Here is a 21,401-nt window from a genome sequence, read left to right on the forward strand (position 1 = left end):
TCTTTGAATCCTTGTGGTGCCCGCCTGGAGTGGCCAGCTGCTCTCAGCAGAGCCGTGCCACAGGCAGTGTTCATGTGTTGCTCAGAGCTGCAGGTTGTCTCCACCAGCTCAGCTTTGTACATCTAGTAGGCAGGCACATCTGGGAGCAAACACTGAACAGGCACCTCCACCTCTGCCAGGGAGGCATTCCCCCTAGGATGGAGTCATGTATTGGTGTGTGTGGGAACCTTCATGGGTTTTATCTTCTGGGTTTGGGGATCTGGCTCAAGTGATGTGAATCTTGGCTGCCGGTGCTTGTATTTTGTGATGGTAAGCAGTGACCTAACCAGAGGCTTCCGCTCTTGCAGCCACCACTGCTGACAAAGAAGCTGAGGTCTTGGACAAGTTTCAAGATCAAAATATCCTCTTTGGAAGAGGAGAAATGCAGGCCACCTACAGGAGCTGCACTGAGGCCCAATAGAGATCTGTTCTGAATGGGATTCCTTAAATAAGACTGCTGTTATCAACATTTTGTCATGGAAATCTCCTTAGCAGCAGTACAAATAAAATAAGTAAAACTAAAAAAGCACTGTGGGAGAGCTGATGCTGACATGCAGTCAGTATCTGAACTGATCATGGAGTTGGTTCATGGCCTTAGTGTGAAGCTGGTAACTCAAACCCTGATTGTTTTAATAATTAGGGAAATGGTTACCATGTGTTATTGCTGTATGTTTTACTGTTTTAATCAAGCTTTACTTGTGCTGTAAAAATATTTAAGTGGTCTCTCCAAGGAAAAATTAGGATTCTTGCTTCTGTAGTTGCTCCCTGAAGTACTGTGGGATTTTGTGGGCAACTGGAAGCGTTTGAAAGCCTCGCTCTGCTTTACGGCAGCCCCTGCCTGCGCTTAGCTATGCATCCACCTAAGAGAGAGCAAACATGCATCATCCTTGCCTCAGTTTCATGCCTCAGGTCTGTTGCGTTCCTTGTGGAGCTGCATCCATTATGTAGCACAGTGCTGCTTGCCCTAGGGAGATATTAGGTTTTTATCTCCTATTTATTTTGCTCCCTGGACTCAAGCTGTGTGCCCAGGTCAACCCAGTGGTCTGTGTAGGAGCCTGTGCTCCACCGGTAGGCTCATTTCAGGTGTGAGGTTAATTCTGAGCAGTTATGGGTGCTAGATTTTTTTGGTGTCTTGACTCCTCTTACAATCCACTGAATAGTATCATTGGACACAAATACGTGCAACACACTGCTGACTGCAGCACAGAGAGGCTGGCAGCATTCAGTGGCTGGCTGAGTTACTGCAGATGAGGAAGGCAGTTCCATCCTAGAAGAGTAAAAACACTGACCTTCCTTTACGCAGCGTTGGGATCTACTGATGAGCTACATGACGTAGTGGTGTTATCATCAAAAATAATAATTTCAGGTGTAGGTGTTTCGAACAATAAAGATAGTTATATTTTAAGAATAAACAGGCCAAAGTACCACCTCTTACAATTGGAACTTTTCAGTCTGAGCCATGCAATCACTGCTCAGCTCCAAATCCCATCCCCATGTTCTCGGGACGCTTGCGGGTGTGTGCTCATGGCTGTGCTGGGTGGTGCATGCACAGTGACTGTGTGGAGGGGGCATGGGAATAGTACAGCAGAAAGGTTAGCTGTGGTGCCTTTTGTGGCTTGGGGTAAGTAGCTGGCGAGCTGATGATTACACAAAGACAACGCGAATTCTTAATGCATTCCTGCCTCAGTGCCACTCCATGCACTGGGTGACTGGAAACAAAATTCTTTTTTTTTTTTTTTTTTTTCCATGGAAATCACTGGTTAAAGCCCAGTACTTTGGCATATGCAAATTTTGGATTTGTTTAAAGCCTCATTGCCACACTATTGTTGTAGCAGACACTGCAGTCCAGCCGTGTGCTGTTAAAAGCAATACGGTTTGCAGCTGTTTTGCTAACAGGTGCAAACAAACTTTTGTTTAGTATGTCTGAAGTGCACAAACTATAAAGCGCATTTGGCCAGTGACTCAGCAAATGCCTGGTCTGCATTAGCCAAACTTCCCATTGCATTAACATCTGTGGAGCTTGCATTCTTAACAGCACCAAAAACCCATCAGCTGTGCCATGAAGTATTTCTGCTTTATCCAGTCAATTACTACTGAAGAGTGTGTTCTGAGCATGGGTTGGAGGGGAGAAATGAAATATGTGATGTCTCAGTTTTTTTCTGTTCAGTATCCACTGTGATTGCTTATCAGGTGCTGCAGGCTCAGTGGGATATTTCCGCTTACAATCAGGTTTAATTTTTCCTCCTATGGTAACTCTGAAAGCAGTGGAATAACAATCCAGTAACTTGGAGAGGAAGCGTTTCAGTGAATAGCTGATTGTTTTAGGAAATGTGTGACTGCCCTCCATGCCCGACTACAGTGTTTTTTCCTCTGGTGCTGAATGCTCCACCAGAATTAAAGCATGAGCCTTCCCATGGCCGTGGGGCAGCCTGGGGCGTGGAGACAAGTGGGGAAGGGGCACCTGCCAAACACTGGGTAGAGCCTTAAGCGGAACCTTTGTTTCCTGAATCCCAGCACAGCACTTTCATCACACAGCCACTTTCCTTCCCAGTTTTTCACGTGAAACAAATACTTGCAGGCATAGTGTTTTGTTCACATCATCACAAATGAGCATTAGTTGCTGCAGGATGAAGCTTGGAACTGTATTCCTGCACACTGTATGTTACAGAAAATGACTTGAATGCATGGCCATTACACATTACCATTCAGAGTCCTCTCTCCAGGATATTTGTCCACCTCTGGACATTTGCCTGCCCTGGGGCTTGTAGCCTTTCCTCAGTAAGCCTGTCTGTCATTTCAGAGTAGCTTTAGGCAGCTGATGTTTAAGTGCTTCTGACCAAACAATACATCTCCCTTCCCTGGTCTCCCCCACAAAAGAAAAAAAGGACATTTAGTTCACAACGTAATTAAACAAATGCATTTTTCTTTCTGTTAAAAACAATGCAAACAAATCTGGGACTTGCACTGCTTTGAGAAAATGGATTTCAAGTTGGCTGTTCAATAGCTTTTCCCTCATGCCCACTTCCCTAGCCCATCTGTAGAATTTCAGGCCTATGGAATGATATGTCCAATTATTTGAATTACCCAGACTTTACAGGCTGACTTTGGTGCCTTTGATGGACCCATTGCATTTGTACACACTGGAACACAGCGGCAGCTGTATGCCGAACATCAAATGAGTGCAGGTCATGCCTGGGGTAAAGTAAAGGCATGACGGGAGGGTGTGCCTGGCCTGGCAGTTATTTTGGTTAGTACCATGGGACCCTTCTACTTCTTTATTGGCAACTGTTCAAAGAGATGATCAGTGTGTATTAGCTGTGCAACCTGATGCCATCTTCAAATAGTGATTTCTCTCTCAAGTGGGGCTTCCTCTCATGACCTCTGAACTAGGAGGATGTTAAAGGCTTTGTAATCGATGGAGCTCTGTATTCTTTGTGGCATGATTGATTGGGATTCCTTCACACTGACCTTTGCTTGTTGTTTTTTGTTCAGGAGGTCCTCCAGCAGCTGATTGTAATGAATTTACCAAATGTTTTAATGATTGGCAAAGATCCTCTTTCTGGTGAGTAGACTGTTGGATTCTTTCTTGCCCTGTGCTGTATGAATGTATTATTTACCTAAATATAATATAATAATAATATATGTACAATACCTGATATGTTTTACTATCATACATATATAGATTCGTATTTGTTCTTGCCAAAGCCAGAGCAGCTGTTTGCTTGAAAATCATGTCCCTTATCTCGTTGGTGCAAGTGATGGAGAACAATCTGCTCTGTGAAACTTGTTTGTCCTCCTCGTTTTCTGTCCTGTGTTCCTGTATAATCAGTTCAGCTGTGACAATTTGTGCACGCAGAAAAGTTTTGCAAAGGTGCCCTGAAGTGTGAAGTGCAAATGAAGTGTAGGAAATAAAATATATTAAGGATGGAGAAAGTGCAGCCACTTTGTTGAGACAAGGCATCTGTCAAAAGAGAGATAGTCCATCAAAAGTGATTGGAAGCTAATGAGCTAATGTCCACAGTCACCTGTTTTTGGTGGGACAAAATGACAGACCTTCAGAGCAAAATTAGTTTGACTTCTCTTTGGAAAGATATTTCTGAAGTAAGAGGTTTTGTTGCTGTAGTTAATTTACTTTCTTATTGTGCCAATTCTGCTGTAGCACCATGCTGGTGCCAGGGATGGTCAATTTATTTTTTTTTTTACCAAAGAAGGAAAACAGAATGAGCCCTGTCTGTAGTGATGGAGAATGACGTGGTAACCAGAATCTCCAGAACAAACAAATAGCAGAAACCTTGGCAGAAGATTTCATTTTGTTGGTCTTGGCAGCCGTAGCCAAGCCATGTACATACACAAAGGGGTTATATCAGAAAAGAATATTAATTTATTGATACTGTGTTACAGAAACCCATAGCCTTGACAGTTCTGCAGTAAAAACAAACTTGAGGGTAAGGCATCCGCTTCTTCAACAGATACAGTAACGTCTGTAGTGCTGGTCTTAATTCTTTTGTACAGGCTAACCTTATGGCTGAAGAAGAAAAGAAATGTAAGAGCTATTGCTGTTTCCAGTCATATGGACAGTGGGCAAAGCCTGACAAAGGTATCTGTGCCAGCAAGGCGAGCTCTCTGCTGGCCATGTCAATGGGAAAGGCTGACTGGCTTCTTGTTGTGGCTGTTGCTGAGTGACAGCTGGTAGGAGGCTCATAATGCAGTAATTGAAGCATTGGTTTCTGGGGAAGCTGCGCACTTGAAAGCTGTCATGTGCTTATGTATAGCTTCCCACCATTTCCTTGGTGCTTGTTAGTACCTTAGGTCAGTCTTTGAAGAAATCAGCTGATAGGACTTATGGGAAGGATATTTTCCAGCTCCTCTTAAGCACAAACAGGCATCTGTTCCACTTTAAGTCAATCAATAATATGAGAACCAATTTGAGCTTTTGAGAACCAATTGGAGCTTTTTGAGGACAGAATCTAACGTAGGATATGCTGAAGAAATAAACAAGTAGGGGATGTTTCAGAACTGGGGACCTGGCTAAAAGCTGATGGGAAGCCTGAAAAGGGGCAGCAGGGAGGGAAGTTGTGAGAAGTTACTACAACCAATGGAAGAGAAATCACAAAAAAAGCTGAGCACAGCTAAGGTGAATGATGGACAGGTAGCTGCTGGATTGATGCCTGTGTTGCTGAGTGTTTTCCAGAGAAGAATGAGAAGAAGGCAGTGACACATGAGAGGAAAGGAAAGTGAAATGAGATATTCTCTGTCAGTGGGAGAGCTAAAGGAGGGTTACAGATTGAATAAAGACATGAGGACAAAGCAGCCATCAGCATGGGAAATGGTGCTTTTGGCATGAATACAGAGAAGCCCCAGGGAAAGCTGACAGAGGAGTGAGGAGGCTGAGTGTGACAGCAGTATGAGGAGAAGAGACCAGGCAGACATTAATTATTGGAGGCAGGTGTTTGAAAATGGAAGTAGTGGAAGAGTAACCTCTCTCTCTGTCAGTGGCCCAGACCACAACAGAGACTGGGAGGGAGGATGAGAGGTCTGGAGGGGACATATGCAGGGGCAGCGCTGGGCCAAGGGCTGTGGGAGCTCCCAGGCAGGGCTGACGTGCAGGTGGTCAGAAAGGGAGGGTGGATCTTGGAGGCAGTGGTCACATCCCACTTCTTGTTCTCTGTCCTCTGTTGATAAGTTATCTGAGTGAAGGACTCCCCCTCTCTGAACCAGAGGAAGAGAAATTGATCCCGTGATCGCATTCCTAGAATAAATAATGTGTTGCTATGTGCTGTTTGAGCTGGGAAAGCTCCTACTGACTGTATTAACTCTGTAGGTCCCAAGCCAGACATCTGTTAGATCCTTCTGTACAGTTTGCTCTGTAACAAATGCAGTGACTTCTTCCTTGAAGCAAGTCCTTGTATTTTTTTTCAGTTGTTCGACAGTGCAATTTGCAGATTGTACTTTGTCCTTCTAAAATGCAGCCAAATGTGGTGTTATGTATTTTAAATGATACACCGAGCAGCTTTGAAGCTGAGAGTGGTGTTCTTGCTGTTTAGTTCCCATTTGGCACTGAAACTCTGGGACTAGTGAGAGCTTCTACAAGCTGCACTTGGAACAAAAGACTGTTGAGAATACAGAGCTACTACTAAAAGTGCTGTAGGAGTTGAGCTTTTTCATAGAGTACGGTACAAGTCTTCAGGATTCAGGAACTTCATGAGCTTTCACATCCTCTAAATCATTTTGTTCCAGGCCATGGCAGGCTTATCTTCTCTGGTTTATTTGGCCACAAGTATAAAAGCTGCAAAAATAGTTTGTGAGAAGATTATGTCCTTGATTGTTTTCTAGAATACAAGGAACTGAAAAGAAACCTGAAAGTTTACTTAAAGGGTTTAGAAAGCTGACTTTACCAGCCTCTCTTCACTGCACTATGCAGTGGTCAGCTACTGCCATTAAAACTTTGCCTGTTTTTGTCTTCCTCCAAGGGTTTTCTTAAACAGTCTTTTCAGTAAAGTCTGCTACTGCATCACCGGTACTCGGTGTTCAGTATGAAAATCATCAATATTTGTCATCAGTCATAATTCCTTAGGGGCTGGAGAAGAGGGGACTTGAAGTTTTCTCTGAACAAGTCTGGAAAGGTCTGGTGGCCTGTTGTGGTAGGCCTGTTTCTGTCTCTTCAAAACAAACAAACAAACACTTTGCTATTTAGATCCCCTTTTCAATTTACATGGAAAGTTTATGAATTAGTGAGACCTGGATCCCTGCTGGTAAATATCTATAGAAACTGTTTTTCATTAAAATCCTAAAAGATGCATGCTCTCACTGGGGTCCTGTATTGGTTTTAAATGTACAGATGGAAACAAAATGTACAGAAGGTATATAAGTGAATGAGTAAAGGGAAAACTCACCAACGGTGGTGCCTTGACTGAAGCAGCTGAGGCAGTCCTCCCTGGTGAGCGATCTCCAAGAGATACTGCTCCAGTGGGGGTCAGCCCTTAAATGAGGTCTCAGAGGGGATGGAGTCAAGCTCCACCCCTTCCGGGAGCACAGCTACATCACTCTCACCTGTGCTCCCACAGCTGACCCCATACTTGCCTCAGCTGATTAATCAGAGGTTCAGGCTGTGATTACCAATCTCCCATACACGTCCTTTTTCACGTCTGGTTTCCTTCCTCATTTTGTTTCATAATCCACCAGAGACACTGAGGTTCATAAAATAAAAAGTTAATAACAAAACACAACCTCAGTAGTGTAAATTTAGAAGTCAGGCTTTTCTCACTCAGGATGTAGCTACAGCTGGGAAAAACAGCACCAGCGTGCTCACCACTTCCCAGCCTCTCCACAGCCTCACTGCATACTGCCTGTGGCACTACACAAACCAGCATTCCCTCTCTTCTACTGGAGCAAAATTAAAGCAAAAAAAGGTATGTAGAGAAGCTGCACAAGCTCAAAATCCCCCATACTTGAGCTCATTCTCTCGTATGTCTTTCCCTTCTACTCTCTCTCTTATATTTGTAAGTCTCCTGTACCATTCCTGTACCTCCATCCTCCCCTTTTGTTGTGCCCCCTAATCCCTTTGCCGCCTTCTCCCTGGCCTGTGCCATCTGTCTTGTCTCCTGTGAGCCAGGACAGATCCTGACCCGCAGGTGGTGGCTGGGATTCCCCCTCCCAGCCAACCCGCTGTCAGAGCAGATGGTCTCTGCACATCCCCCAGGTGCTGGTTCCCTCACAGGCACAAATACATGGCCCTGGAATTCTCAAGAAGGTGCAAATGTCCCACTTTTTTACTAGCACCTTTCTGTTTAAGTGCTAATTTGAATCCAGTCCATCTGCTTCATTTTGTGGCTACCTGTCTGCCAAGAGCCCTGTCCCAGACCTTAGTACTCACGTCCCGAGTTGTAAGGAAGGTATTCTTGGTAAGCTCTGCTAATAAGGCAGCCAAATGTTAGCTTTGAAGCAGGAGAAGTTTAATAAACTTATTATTACCTCAAATCTTTTGATTTCTTGCTGCTTTCTATAACTCTGGTTGTCTTCCCTGCCTAAGCTGTGCACCCCCTGGGTTGTCCTGCTGGTAAGAGAGCTCAGGTGGGAATGAAGCCACTGAGTGGTATTTCCAGGTGGGGCCAGAATGGGGCTGACCTCGTTAAGTTACACTGCAGTAACAGCTGAAGGTATTGCACCTCACAGGGTCAAGCAGTATCACTGATGCACATCTGTTGTCTGGGGAGACAAACAAAGCCTGCTGCCTTTGGTACAGAGTGCACTTTGGCTTCAGTAGCTGCCATGTGCACCCCATACTGGAAAGTAATTGGTGTGTTTTCTGACCTGAGGAACTCCAAGCCAGCATGCTCACCTGCAGGACAGCTGTGGTGCACAGAGAATAACACTGGGGGTTATAGCTGGGCTTTGAACACTTATAGCTGTGATGGGGAGCCACAACTGTGTGTCTTTTCCTCATTCTCCTGGAGGTTTTGAGCCCAGCCCATGGTATGTGTGGAAGAAGGAGGAGAAGATGTAGAGCTTCCCTTGCTGTCTTTTGAGGAGCTGCTTTCTCTTCTGTCCCACAGGCATGCTCTGCCTTTTAGATCCCTGGTCTGGCTTTGCTTTGAAACAGACACGGAACTAAACCAAGTGCTGAAACTGTAGCAAGATCTTAGTTTTGCCAAAAGAAAACGTGTTCTTACCAACCTTCATGTCTCCTTGGGTTAGTAGTGCCCATGCAGGAAATGCTCACATTGCAGCAGAGCTTCTGTTGTTCAGTGGTTTGGTTTTTTGTGATAGTGGCTGCACTGAATGTTGTGTTATTAAGAATTGTACAGTGCAAGCAGGTTTTCACAGGCTGAAATGTTGTTACTATGTTAAGTAGTCAGTTTTCAGAAGGGAGCAAGCTAGGCATGCTGCTAGATAGGAGGGGAGATTGTATGCTTTTCAAAAACAGCTTTTAAATGTTCTACAGGAAAATAAATGATACCATATTTACAAGGTAAAGCGAGAACTAGCATGTTTTAATTGTGTCTATCTCTGCAGAAGAGTTCTCTCTGCAATGTCGTAGTGATAAATAATGTAGGACTTGAATTCAGAGAATTCCAGCATTGATTCATGTGCCGATAATTTGTGTAGATGCCTTGAAAGGTTTTAAAAAGTGGTATTCATAAAAACTGCCAAAAAATTGGTTATCAATCTGAAGACTGCTGAGGGTGTTTCCTTTTCAAAAGGGAAGCAGCAAGCAGGCTATTTCAGAAGCTGCCTCCGTGCCACATGGTGAGGTTCCTGGGCTGCAAGCAGCCCACCGTGATGTAGGTCAGTGTGCCTCTGTGGGGCTGCACGTGGGCATTGTTCCAGCTGCCTGGCTTGCTCTGCACAGGCCTCTGACCCACTGCCCGGTCAGCCCTGCCGAGAGTTGCTGGAGGGATGTGGTGATCAGCCTTGCTCTGTGACAGGAGCATTGGAACGCTTAAGTGTAGCAGGATATGAGGTGGGAATGTTTATCATACGGTTGTGTGTTGGGAAGCAGTTGCATAGGAATGGGAGTAGTGTACGTTTCTTTCCTCCTCCCCCAGTGTGAATACTGAATAGCACTTGGTGTTACCCCTCCTAGCACATAGGGTTTGCCCCTGGCAGCATGAACAGAGGAAGAACTAGCTGCTAATGCATCTCTCTGTTAAAGAGGCAGTTTGTTTACACAGGATGGCATTAGGTTTTGGGAAGGCTGAGCAGCAACTACTTTACAGGTGCAGAATTTAGGGCAAGTTTCTCCTGTGAGCAGCATAACCATCCTTTGATCCTATTCAGGGTGTGTCTTGCTTTATTCTTATTTTCCACTCTTGGTAATCACTAAATGAGGGACAAACACTGGGAAAAAATGGGGAAAAAAAAAAAAATCTACTCCATTTGTCAGAAGAAAACCTCAGAAAATGTAGGTGAGGAATATGATCTTTTTGAGGAGAGGTTTTGGAGATGATAACTCAGAGGTACTTAATTTATGTTACACACGTACTAATTCCATTTTTTCCTCTGTAGGTAAAAGTATGGAAGAAATTAAGAAGCTGCTGTTGTTGGTTCTGGGATGTGCTGTGCAGGTGAACCTCATTAAAGGCTTGACAAATATTTTTTATGAATCTGTTGTTATTTCTGGACTGAGAAAATCCAATCGTTGCTATATGAACAAATGTCTAGGTCAGGACAGCTTGGAAAGTAAATCTATGATAATAGATGAATGAAATGGTTGTAGGAGGGAAGGCAGCACAGGGAAAGGAGAAACGCTGTATGCCACAATTTGTTTCCAGTACTTAAATCAGCCATAGAATACGTGCTCTTGTAACAGAGTGCAAGAAGCAGCTTCGGGTAGTGCACTTGGTATCAAGATTGTTGTTGGTTTATGTCTTGTGCTACTACAGATGTATTTTGTATATTTGATACAAAGCAAATAAAATAAGCCAAGTCTAAACATCTGTTTAATGAAGACTGATTTTATTTGTGTTATCATTTGATTAAGTATGTGTAGAAAATCCAAAAAGAATAGCTACGTTCTATATCCGTGTGTTTGTTAAAATAAGTGGACAGGCAGTGTATATGGGAAACTCCCCAGAAATAAATGACAGTTACCAGATAAAGCACTCAGTGTTCTGCCCACCAGACATCCATGATGGTAAACAATAGGGTTGTTGCAGGCTGGCCTTTGCTTATAATTGACCTTGTTTGTAGGTCTCTAATGTTTTTGTCATGCCTTAGGACACTTATTCTACTCAGCTATGTCAAGTCAATTATGTCAGGGTAATGCTGTCTTCGTGTGGCTGCTCTGAACTTTATCTCTGTGCTGCATTGCAACACAAAGAATAAAGGTCTGAGTTGGCAAGCTGTTGTTTATCTTCAGTACCCATTTACAGGGCTGAGGCCCTTCCCAGTGAAATGAATGGTAAGACTCAGAAGGAGACCCCACAGTAAATGGCAGAAAAGGCAGTTTAAAGAAACCCTGAGTATTTAACTTCTCTTTTGTCTTCCTGTAACAACCGTGCATTACAGTATTAGTATACAGTTGTTGATATATTGATAACAGATGTCTGACTGCTTAAAAACCTTCAGTAAAAGATTTACTAAAACCTGTTTGTCTGAATTGTCACTCATTTTTATCTAGAATGTTTTCCATCCCTATTTTTTATCTAAAGCACATGTTGATTTTGTTCAACAAGCAAAGTCAGTCATTGATGTGAAAGTAGTATCTAAGGGGATGCATATTATATCATTGCCAAAGCCACACATAATGCAGACAGAGAAGCAGATAGGTTAGATGATGTAATGTAAATGTAAGTCTTGTACCCACCTGGTTTATGTTTGTGTGACTCCATTAGTGAAGCTGTGATGATTTCCTCTGGCTGTTGCCCCACTTCTTGTTTTTAAAGAGGAAACCCAGCCACTTAACTTAGCCTTGCTTGCAGGGGCTGTAAAAGACTTAAATAATTAACAGCATAATTCAATTCTTGCTCCGTGTGGAGGAGTGAAGTGCTATACTTTCTAGCATAATAAAGGTGTAAATCTTGAACGTTTTGTTGTTAGCAATGTAGTGATACATATGTGCGTGTGTGTATACATACATATATATATATATATATATATATATTTTTTTTTTTTTTAATGAAAAATGCTGTAGTAAGTTTTAGGAGTTTCACTTTTTTTTTTTTTTTTTTTTTAACAGTGTGAAAGAAAAGAAGAGTTTATTGAAAGAATAAAACAGCTGGATATTGAAACCCAAGCTGCCATTGTGTCACACATTCAGGAGGTAGGCCTCTCAGTGTTTGCTGTTTTGACTTTCTGTCCTTTTCTTGACTCGGTGTATCAGCATTTTCAAATTTGGTACTTCAGATTTCATAGTAGATCATAAACTTGAGAGGAAGAAGTGATTTTTCTCTGAATATGTGGTTGTAACAATGTTATACAGTTAAAATGGTAGGCATTTCTTTTATAACACCGCTCTGTTAGAAAGTTGCAGTGGCAACTTGTTTGCTGCTTTGAGAATATGTGGATGATGATGTTGTAAGGATATGTGTGTAAAACAGTTCAAAAAGTGTGTATGGCTTAGGAGCTGAAGTCCCCTTTGCTGTAATGATGTAGACACAGTTCCTTAGTCCTGTGGCAGGTGAGACATAGGCTCCCCAGCAGTGTGCTTTGGTCACTGGGCTCCTAATTCTGTCTGAAAGTTGTTCTCTGCAGTTGAAATCAGAAATGTACTTTGTTTTTAAAGAGAAGTGTGATCCAATGACAAGAATATTCTTGGACTTCTAAAGTTCCTATAAAAGGAAGGACTACATGTGACTGTTAGGAACCAGCTTGCTTTAGAGATCCAAACAGAAGCCCAGAGCAAATGACCTCTGTTGAGCATGCCTCACTGGGAATAGGACATTGGGTGAGGTCTGGTGTCCTCAGGTGCAAGTGCAAAAAGCATGGTGCACTGAGATTTAAGGAACCAGTTGTGGAAGTCTAAGACAGGATCTTCTTCATTAACACTTGGAGGGGAGGAAAAAAAACAAGCACTTCAGAAGCAGAGATATTATTTAACTGAGCTTGAGAATCTTTTCACTTGCATGATGCTTCTGCTATATCAGAATCAGAGTAAATACGTCTGAGTAGGGTATCAGTGAAAAGAAGCACTGCCAGCAAGAGCCAGAGAGATTTCTAATAAAGTCAGATCCTTTCAGCTTTATTAGCTCAGATTGCAAATTTGTTGAAAACAAGGCTTATGAGTCTTAGCAGTTCCTTCTAATTCCTGTAGCGATCACTTCATTGCTTGAGTTAAGACAATTTCTAACATATCATCAACAGCATTGTGCTTGCATATATCCAGTCATTTAAGAAATCATCAGCAGTAATAATTAAAAAAATATATATCTAAATACTAGAAATGGCTGAGTAGTGTTACAGTTTAGCTACTCAGTGTCTGTGTTATTTTCTACATGCTTTAGGTGAGGTGTGATGTGTTTCTTAGTACATCAGTAGGAGAAGCTGGATGCAGCGAACACATTTAAGAGTCAGCTGGTGGAAAGAGTTTTTTTCTTCCCCTTGTTCCTAGGTGACTCACAACCAGGAGAATGTCTTCGACTTGCAGTGGCTGGAGCTCCCAGACATGGCCCCGGAAGAACTGGAGTCTCTCTCCAGGAATATGGTGTTCCACCTCAAGAGGCTCATTGATGAGAGAGATGAGTGCACGGAGGTACAATGAGTTCTCTCCCATATAGTGCTCACATGGAGCACTAGTTAGAAAGCTCAATTCCTTCTCTTTTATTTTGTTCCCTGAGTTTCTTTTTCGTCTGTGCCTTTCTTCTATACATCAGAAAACCTGTAAAAAGATTTTGTCTTTCCCATTCTCATGTAAACACTGAAGTGAGATGAAATGATTGGTAAGAGGAGTGCATGCAGTGAAGATACCAAAATATTTGCAATTGTGATTTTGTCTTGATTTTTGTCTCTGCATGTCTGCTAAGCTCTTTATTTTAAGAGTGATTGCTTGCCTGACTCTCCAGTGATATTTCCCATGGTGGGTTCCAGTGTCTTTGCTTTTTTCCCTGTGTGAAACCAGGCCTTTCTGTTGCTGACTTATCAGTTCATCTCACTTCAGATCTCTGCAGGAGGCTTCTCCCCTTCTTTTTATCTGTTCATTTTCTGTCATGCATTTGACTTTGTGATTGTGTTAGTTAAACCTGTTAATAGTTACAGTTCATATGAGTTCTCAAAAAAAAAAATTGGCTGCTTTGAGCACTGGAAGGGAAATGTTTTGATGATCTGAGCATGGTGGAGATTGTTCTCCTTTGTCTGAACTTTCCACCTTACTCTCAGTTGAATTCTGTAGAATAATAACTTAATAATTTTCTACATTTATACATCATTTTTACGTTTCGAAACCAATGTGTAGTTATTACTACTTATCTTGTGACTCTGCTTTTTCTGTATTTCCAGGTGATTGTAGATCTCACACAAGAGAGGGACTATCTACAGTCTCAGCAACCACCAAATCCTCTGAAGGCATCAAGTCCAGATTCCTCTCCAAACCCAGCCAACCCTCTTTCTAATGAGGACAAGCAGCACCTTGCAGTTGAGCTGGCAGACACGAAGGCTAAACTGAGAAGGATTCGGCAGGAGCTGTGAGTCACCAGTGACTTGTGCTTCTAGGCAGACTTGTATATTAAGTCTTCTGTATCCTGAAAGTGCAGTTGCCTGTCAGCTTCAGCGTATTGACTTTCATGCAGGGCTCTCATGAAATCATGTCATTCACATGACACATACAGATAAAGATTATCTGTAGTAGTAGGAAGCCAGAATGAATGTTCCATCATCCTTTTTTTTTTAGATTTATCTTTAAGTACAGAATGATAGCTGCTTTTTCTTTTCATCTGTCATCTCTTTCTTCCTCTCTTTGAAATGCCAGTAGCTAGCTGCACTTTCAGTTATTGGTGGGAAGTCCAGAGCTAGCTACAGTGGTGGCAGTGCCAATGAGATTTAAACATAGATAATATAAAAGAAATGAAGTTATGATTTCACATCTGTGATGTATGTGATTTCACAAGAAAATACACTTTACTTTTATGAAATTATCATGCCATGAAGGAAACTCCATTTTCGGAATATGCTGGAGGGCTTCTGTTTGCTGTACTGGTTTCTCAGCAGGATCCATATAATCAATGTGGTTTCAGAAAAAAAAGATTTTTCTTTTTAAGTTCTTTTTAATCCTTTTTCAGAGAAGAGAAATCCGAGCAGCTTGTGGATTCTAAACATGAAGTTGAGCAGCTCACCCTAGAGCTGCAAAAAATAAAACAAGAGGTAAGGTGGGCTCATTCACGGGAAATAACTCTTTTATTCTGAAGCTAAAAAATACCAGTCTGTATTTTTAATGAAGAATTCAAGCTTTTGGTCAATTATGAGTGTGGCATACTGACACTGCACTTTCTGCTTAACCGGTGAGAACAGTTTTGTATGTTCAACTTGCAAATAGTCCAGTAATGCCTGAAGCTTATGTAACGTCAGGCATTGCAAATGTGAGTCCTGGCAGGCTGTTATACCTCTTAATCTTATGGAAAATTTACTGGTTAGTAGGAGGATCATCTTACTCTCGTACAGGGGAGATTGTAATTTGCCTACTCTTAAGGAAAAAAAGTCTTAAAGGATATGCTTTCAATGTGTTTTTAACTTAGATTTTTCTCCCTAATTATCCCTCTTGTCTCTTAGAATATCCACCTGGCCTCAGATGCTCGTTCTGCCCGAGCATACAGAGATGAGCTGGACTCCCTGAGAGAAAAGGCAAACCGTGTGGAGAGACTTGAGATGGAACTTGTTCGATGCAAAGAGAAACTTCATGATGTGGATTTTTACAAAGCTCGCATGGAGGCAAGTGAAAATGAAGTGCTGAGTAATCCTTAATGTTTGGCTTTTGTTGTATTACCAGTTTGTGTGTCATTTGTCATTGAGCTGACTGTAGCAAAACATGAGAGCAACTGGAAACTCTTTAACACGCCCTTTTGCAACTCTTGCATGTAGTAGAAAGAGAAAATCTGGATCTTTCCTTGTGCCTTGAATAGAGCATGTCAATGAGAAACACATACCTTTGTTCCCATAATAATTAGTTATTCATCTTAGTTACCCGCAGCTATGCCCATCCTGCAGTTGAATTTCAATTTATGTTGAAAGGGACGTTGAAGATCATCTAGACAAATAGATTGTACAGAGCATTGCTGACTCTAAATTGAGGTCAGATTGCTCTTATTTTCTTTGCTTTCAGCGCTCTGAGCTTTTTTTACCTAAACTCTCAATAATTCATGTATGTAATATGTCTGCCAATGTCAAATAAAGATCTAGACTTTCTAAACACACTGAGGTTCTGTAATGACAACCTTGCCATGGTTAAGTAAAATCCTGGGTCTGAGATACAGGAGCAGTGTTGAAGCTTTGCTAGGATGAGAACATGTGATATTTCAGCTTGATATACCTTACTTCTTAAGTAGTTGGTTTTTTGTGTGGAGTTCTTTTTTTTTCCCCACCCAAGATGTCAGCTACCTGCTGCTTCTTAAGAATGGATTCACAAAGATGACTGGCTTTGAAATGTGAGAATAGCCAACAAAAGGCTGCCTCCTCTCTAGGGATTCCTAATTTATAGTTGAGATTATGAAATTGCTTCTCTGACTTCATACCTCAAGCTGGCAAATCAGCTGTGCATTAAAGTCACACAAAGTGCTGGTGTGGCATCCTGGTATTTCCCTTTTGTCTGTGCATTGAGTTGCTTAGCTTCTACCTCCTGCTCAGAGTTTTAGCCTGAGCTAGGAGAAGACAGTTTTTATTCTTGTGGCAGTTTCTTTTCTGAAACTCTCAGCCTCCTTGCTTGTCCAGGAGCCAGCAGTCTTATTTCCATGTCTGCATGCTAATCTTGCTGTCATGCTGTCATGCAGCAAAGAAGCCTCTGCTTCAGTGCCAGTTTTGTTCAGACTTCACTCAACCCCCTTTTCTACCCTGTCAGTTTTTGATGAATATTTTGAATGTTGGAGATAAGCGTGGGATCTCCAAAGATACCTCCCTGAGATGCAGTAGTAGACAGGACAAAGTGTATTTCCTGTCAATATGACGCTTTTCTAATCTTGGGGAACAATGTGGCCTATGGCAAAAGTTGTTGCTGCCATAGAGGCTGAGCTTTTCTAATATGTGATGGGACTGAACAGCTGTCTGCAGGCTGTTCTTTTCTCTAGAATAGCCAGAATGTTTCACATTCTTACCACCACTTTCCATTATTGATCAAACCTTGACACAATCATTAAGTGGCAGATCTGTACAGTGGCAGCATTAGTCAAACTCCATTGGTTTCATGCTGATACATTCAGGGGATTCCACAAGGCATTCTTCTGTCTTTTTTTGTCATGATGGAGTGACATAGAGGCTGTTCATAGCAGTCAGTATCCGACTCTCCTCAGTCCTTGGAGTTCTCTCTTAGTATCTCAAGTCCTGCACCCATCCAAATAAAGAACTAAAGGCTGGGACTGAGTTCAGTGTCTGCTCAGACTCCTCCCAGTTCATTCTTCTCACTGTTACGGGTTGTAAAATTTGTGCAGGGATGTCCCTGCTTTTAACCACTAGGCTGTACAGTGCTGATTCACCTTACTGCATTTACTGATGTGATTGGCTAATTGAGCTCCAAGACTTTGGACCCAGACTAATTTCACAGAGGCTCAAAAGTGAGTAGGTGCATCAAGTGCACTGTAAGCCACATTTCCTTAAAGCTCACAGGGCTTTCTCAAGGTTGTCAATAAGCAGTGTGAAATCAGTAAGAGGAAAGTGTTTTCAGCTTTGTGTGTCAGTACAGAAAGCTACTAAGCGGATGTTTGAAAATCTTTTCCTTCATATACACCTTTGGTAGTTTGTGCAAAGAATATGAAAGGTGCTCTGTGCATGATACTGTGACAAGCTTTAGGCATTGCTAGCAAGCTTGTAAGTATTTTCTGGAAGCATGTGATACAAATCAGCTGTGGCAGCAGGAAGAGATTTAAGGAGTTATTGCAGGAGCACTGAAGAAGCAAGTCTGTCTTTTCTGTATGTGAACCTAATGCATGTAAGAATGTTTGTTGGTTTCCTTCTCTGTATTTTTTGACAAAGTTATTCTGAAAAAGCATTCTAATTTGATCATCTTTCAAGGAATATGGGGATGAATGTGTTCTAGACACCTTCCTGCAGGGGCAGCTTACTGAAGTCCTAAGGGTGAATTTGGAGGGCTGGGCATAATGCAGGACTTCCTCCAAGGAGGTGCTTCTCTTCAGCATAAAGCTTCCTCTCCAGCATTCCTCTCTGTGGAGCCTGGTGCAGCTCCAGGAGATCAGATAATTTTCTGAGGCCAAGGAGTCTGCCTTGCCTATTCTAAATCCTTCTTGTTACAGTTGCATTTCCACACAAGATGGTGGGAGGAATTTCCGTGAATGTTTTAAAAATGTGAAAGTATCTCTTATGTTTTCATATAGCTTACTAAAGCAATGATTGACTGTCACAGGGTGTTTATCATGGCTCAGCAGGGACAAATTCTGAGCTGTAGAAGGGTGGAGTTCGAACTGTGTTTAATAACAAGGTCTGGATGTGCATACAAATTTCCTAGTTTTAAACAATCTGATTGCTACTTTAGTTACTGAAAATGTCTCTCAGTACAGTGCAACACACCCTGATTGTGCAACCGCTTACTCCTGGACTGAACTGTAACCGTATGAACACACCATGCCATTCTTAAAGCTACTTCAGGGCACGGTGATAGACGATCAGAAGACAGTGTGTTCTTTGTTTTAGAAATGTAGTTACAAAAGCAGGCTTATATATGGTGGATATGAAACCATCATAATTTCAGCTGAATCTCTTGTCTGTTAAATTCAGTGTGTTTTCAGAAATAAACAAACTCATAGCCAGCTATTATTGCTGCTGACTTAAAATTAAGCTCAGTTTAAAAATAAATTCATAACGAAAGAAAAACACTTATTTCTGATGGGAACATCACTACACCGTGACCACCTGCTGAATTTCTGGCTGACAGGAGTGGTTTGTAGCTCAGTGTGTTATTAGGCTGACTGTCTTCTGCAGTGAGTTCTCAGGCATTAATGCTGACGCATTGTAGTTAGAGCAGTTGTACCTTTAAGGCTTTGAGGCACAACTCTGCAAGGTCCCATGGAGTAATTATTTAAATTACATGAACTCGTCAGTGTTAAGACAACCTAAGATCATGGGATGGGTATACCAATGAGCAGAGTTGGCCTTGCCATAGCAGGCATTTTCACCTGGTTATTAATTTAAGATTTCTTCAGAGCTGTTTTGAATCAGCATGTCCACTCCTCCTGGCTGCTCAGTGAAAAGTATTCTAGTCTTCCATATATTGCAGCTCACAGTGCTGTGTGGTTTGTAGCAGAGCCTGGATTACATGTACGTACTTGGCGCATAGCTCAACTCTTTATGAGTCTCTAAAATAACAACTGGTTCCTGCTCAGCAGGCAGTTTTGGGCATAGTTCTGAGACTGTATTTTTGAGGTCAGACACGACCTTCCTTCTTAGGGCTGTAGTCCGGATTGAGTGTGACAGTATAGCAGAGTAAACTAGTCACATTGCTGTTTTGTTATGGATATTCTGGCAGCTTAAACAACATTCAGTGCATTTTGTGTTGCGTACTTCCTCTGGTCTGTCATCTCTTAGATGTCAATCTTTTTAGTTTTGTCTACCCTGAAGTGACCCAGTTAGATCAGACTTGGCCCAAAATGCTGTTTTCATAAAATTAGTGTTTTATTGTTATTATTTTAGTTACTTGCATGCTCAGACATTTCAGTTGTGGTGGTTGAAGCGCTTCATAAGCACTGACGGGCTTGTCCTTTTTAGTGCTGCTATAGTGGGGAAATGATTCCTCTTGTATGACACAAGTTGGTAGCTGACCCAAGGAGACATCAAGGGCAGTAGTGTGTGCATAAGGTGGACTTCCATACTATACCATCTTCAGTCAAAATGCAGCAAACAATAAAGATTGCTATATAAGGCTCTTAAATCATGGCCCCCTGAGCCCAGAAAGTGAGGGGAGTGTTTGCCGTTAGACATTCCTAACTCGTGCTTTGCGATTCTTTTTTCTTTTCTGTAAGCTCTGAGCCATGTGAGGCTTTTTAAGGCAGACTCTCCCCTCCAGAACTGGGAAGGGTGTTGCTGGTAAAGGAAGTGAAAGCAATTTGCTCATGCCTAATGGTCGCTCAGGAATCTCCTTGGTTTGGATGTTTGTGGTTGGAAAGAGCAGACTTGAACACTGATGTCAGCAGACTTCACATTTGGAATACTGTTGCCCAGGAGTGATCTTCTCTAGAAATGAGCACTTCATCGTTCCTGCATGTGCATTTTCTTTTCTTGCATATTTAATTGGAGCAGAGGAAGGAGGTGGAGGAAGAGAACAGTAGGCAAAAAAAAATCTGCCTTTTATCCCACTGTAACTCTCCTGTGCTAAAATCTTTCCTGTATCTGTTTAGTCTGTCTAAATGCTGATGTGTTCCTTCTGTGGATAAGTATATCTATGATTGAAGACTTATCTAAAAGTAAAAGCTAACAGTGCGATATTATAACTTGAAATAACACACAATTTAATAACTGTGTCAAACATGAACGTGAATACTTGGCCAAATTTTATGCTTTGGACATTCCATATTTATGGAGATTAGGTAATTAAATGCACAGAGCTAAATGTGTTACTTTGCAAGAGTGCTGTGTAATTAACTTTAGTTTCCAAAGCTACGGCTGCTATAGAATAAGTTTAATTTTTTTCTCGGTAATAACAGATTCAGAAGCTTTAGTTGATCAATGGCATGACTTGTGCAGTTAATGTTCGTGTTTATTTTGTGTCTGGTCTTTTTGATCTAGTTCTGTATGATGAAAAATTCCATTACTTGTCTAAAATTCAGCAAAAAACAATAAGGAATTCATTGCATTTACGTTCATTAATGAATATGAGATAATCAATATCTCATATTGATTATGAGATGTGGAATTGTTTCCTGTTAAATATCAGATCAACAGTTGTTTTCTTGTTTTTCACTGTGTCACTTTATGAAAGTGACTTGGTCTTTGTAAAGTCACTTTTCCAAAAGAAGTTAACATTATTTTTCCCACTCTAGGAGTTAAGAGAAGATAACATCATATTAATTGAAACAAAGGCAATGTTAGAAGAACAGCTAACGATGGCAAGAGCTCGTGTTGATAAGCTGCATGAGATAGAGAAGGAGAATTTGCAGTTGAAATCCAAACTTCACGATGTGGAGCTGGTATGCCCTCACTTTCTCATTACACTTTTTTTTTACTTCATTGTTTTTTTCTGTCACAGAAAATAATGTCACAGAAACCACTAAGAGGTAGATAAATCAACAGTGCTTTTAAAGATGTCTTTAGTTTGAATTTGGTGTACACATATTCTTAAAATATATTCACAACCTGAATAGTTTACTGCCAGTTATTTTGGTTATTTTGGATGCTGCTTTTCAGGGTGGGTTTATGAATTTTTGACTAATGCTGTTTTGAATTTAATACTGCTTCATCTCCCACAGATGTAAATGACCAGAGTGATTTCCAGAAGCTATGATAGCCTCCTTCTCTGGGTTTGTTTTTAGATGATTGAAAACCCCCAAGTTATGAGGCAAATACCTACTTGCTAATCCATATGACATGAGTTAAAGAAGCTCACTACTAATATTCAGGGTTATTTCTGCAATGTCTTCAGAGAGTCAGTGCATGATCATAGAATGATAGAATCATAGAATGGCCTGGGTTGAAAAGGACCACAATGATCATCTAGTTTCAACCCCGCTGTCAAAGACCAGACAAGGCTGCCCAGAGCCACATCAGCTCAGGAGACACCT

At 41.6% G+C, this 21,401-nt stretch overlaps 1 protein-coding gene across 3 annotated transcripts in view; it reads left to right on the forward strand.

Moving 5' to 3' along the window:
- Positions 1–21,401, forward strand: part of CCDC88C (coiled-coil domain containing 88C) — an 88,754-nt gene that overhangs the window by 34,438 nt on the left and 32,915 nt on the right. For all 3 annotated transcript variants that reach the window (XM_072338549.1, XM_072338551.1, XM_072338552.1), the window contains 8 exons: positions 3,532–3,601; positions 10,045–10,103; positions 11,717–11,800; positions 13,088–13,228; positions 13,972–14,156; positions 14,751–14,832; positions 15,238–15,396; positions 20,664–20,810. In XM_072338549.1, coding sequence (XP_072194650.1) covers positions 3,532–3,601; positions 10,045–10,103; positions 11,717–11,800; positions 13,088–13,228; positions 13,972–14,156; positions 14,751–14,832; positions 15,238–15,396; positions 20,664–20,810 — 927 coding nt within the window. The remainder of the gene's footprint in view (positions 1–3,531; positions 3,602–10,044; positions 10,104–11,716; positions 11,801–13,087; positions 13,229–13,971; positions 14,157–14,750; positions 14,833–15,237; positions 15,397–20,663; positions 20,811–21,401) is intronic.

This window comes from Excalfactoria chinensis, chromosome 5, assembly GCF_039878825.1.
Source record: "Excalfactoria chinensis isolate bCotChi1 chromosome 5, bCotChi1.hap2, whole genome shotgun sequence".
Lineage (NCBI taxonomy): Eukaryota > Metazoa > Chordata > Aves > Galliformes > Phasianidae > Excalfactoria > Excalfactoria chinensis.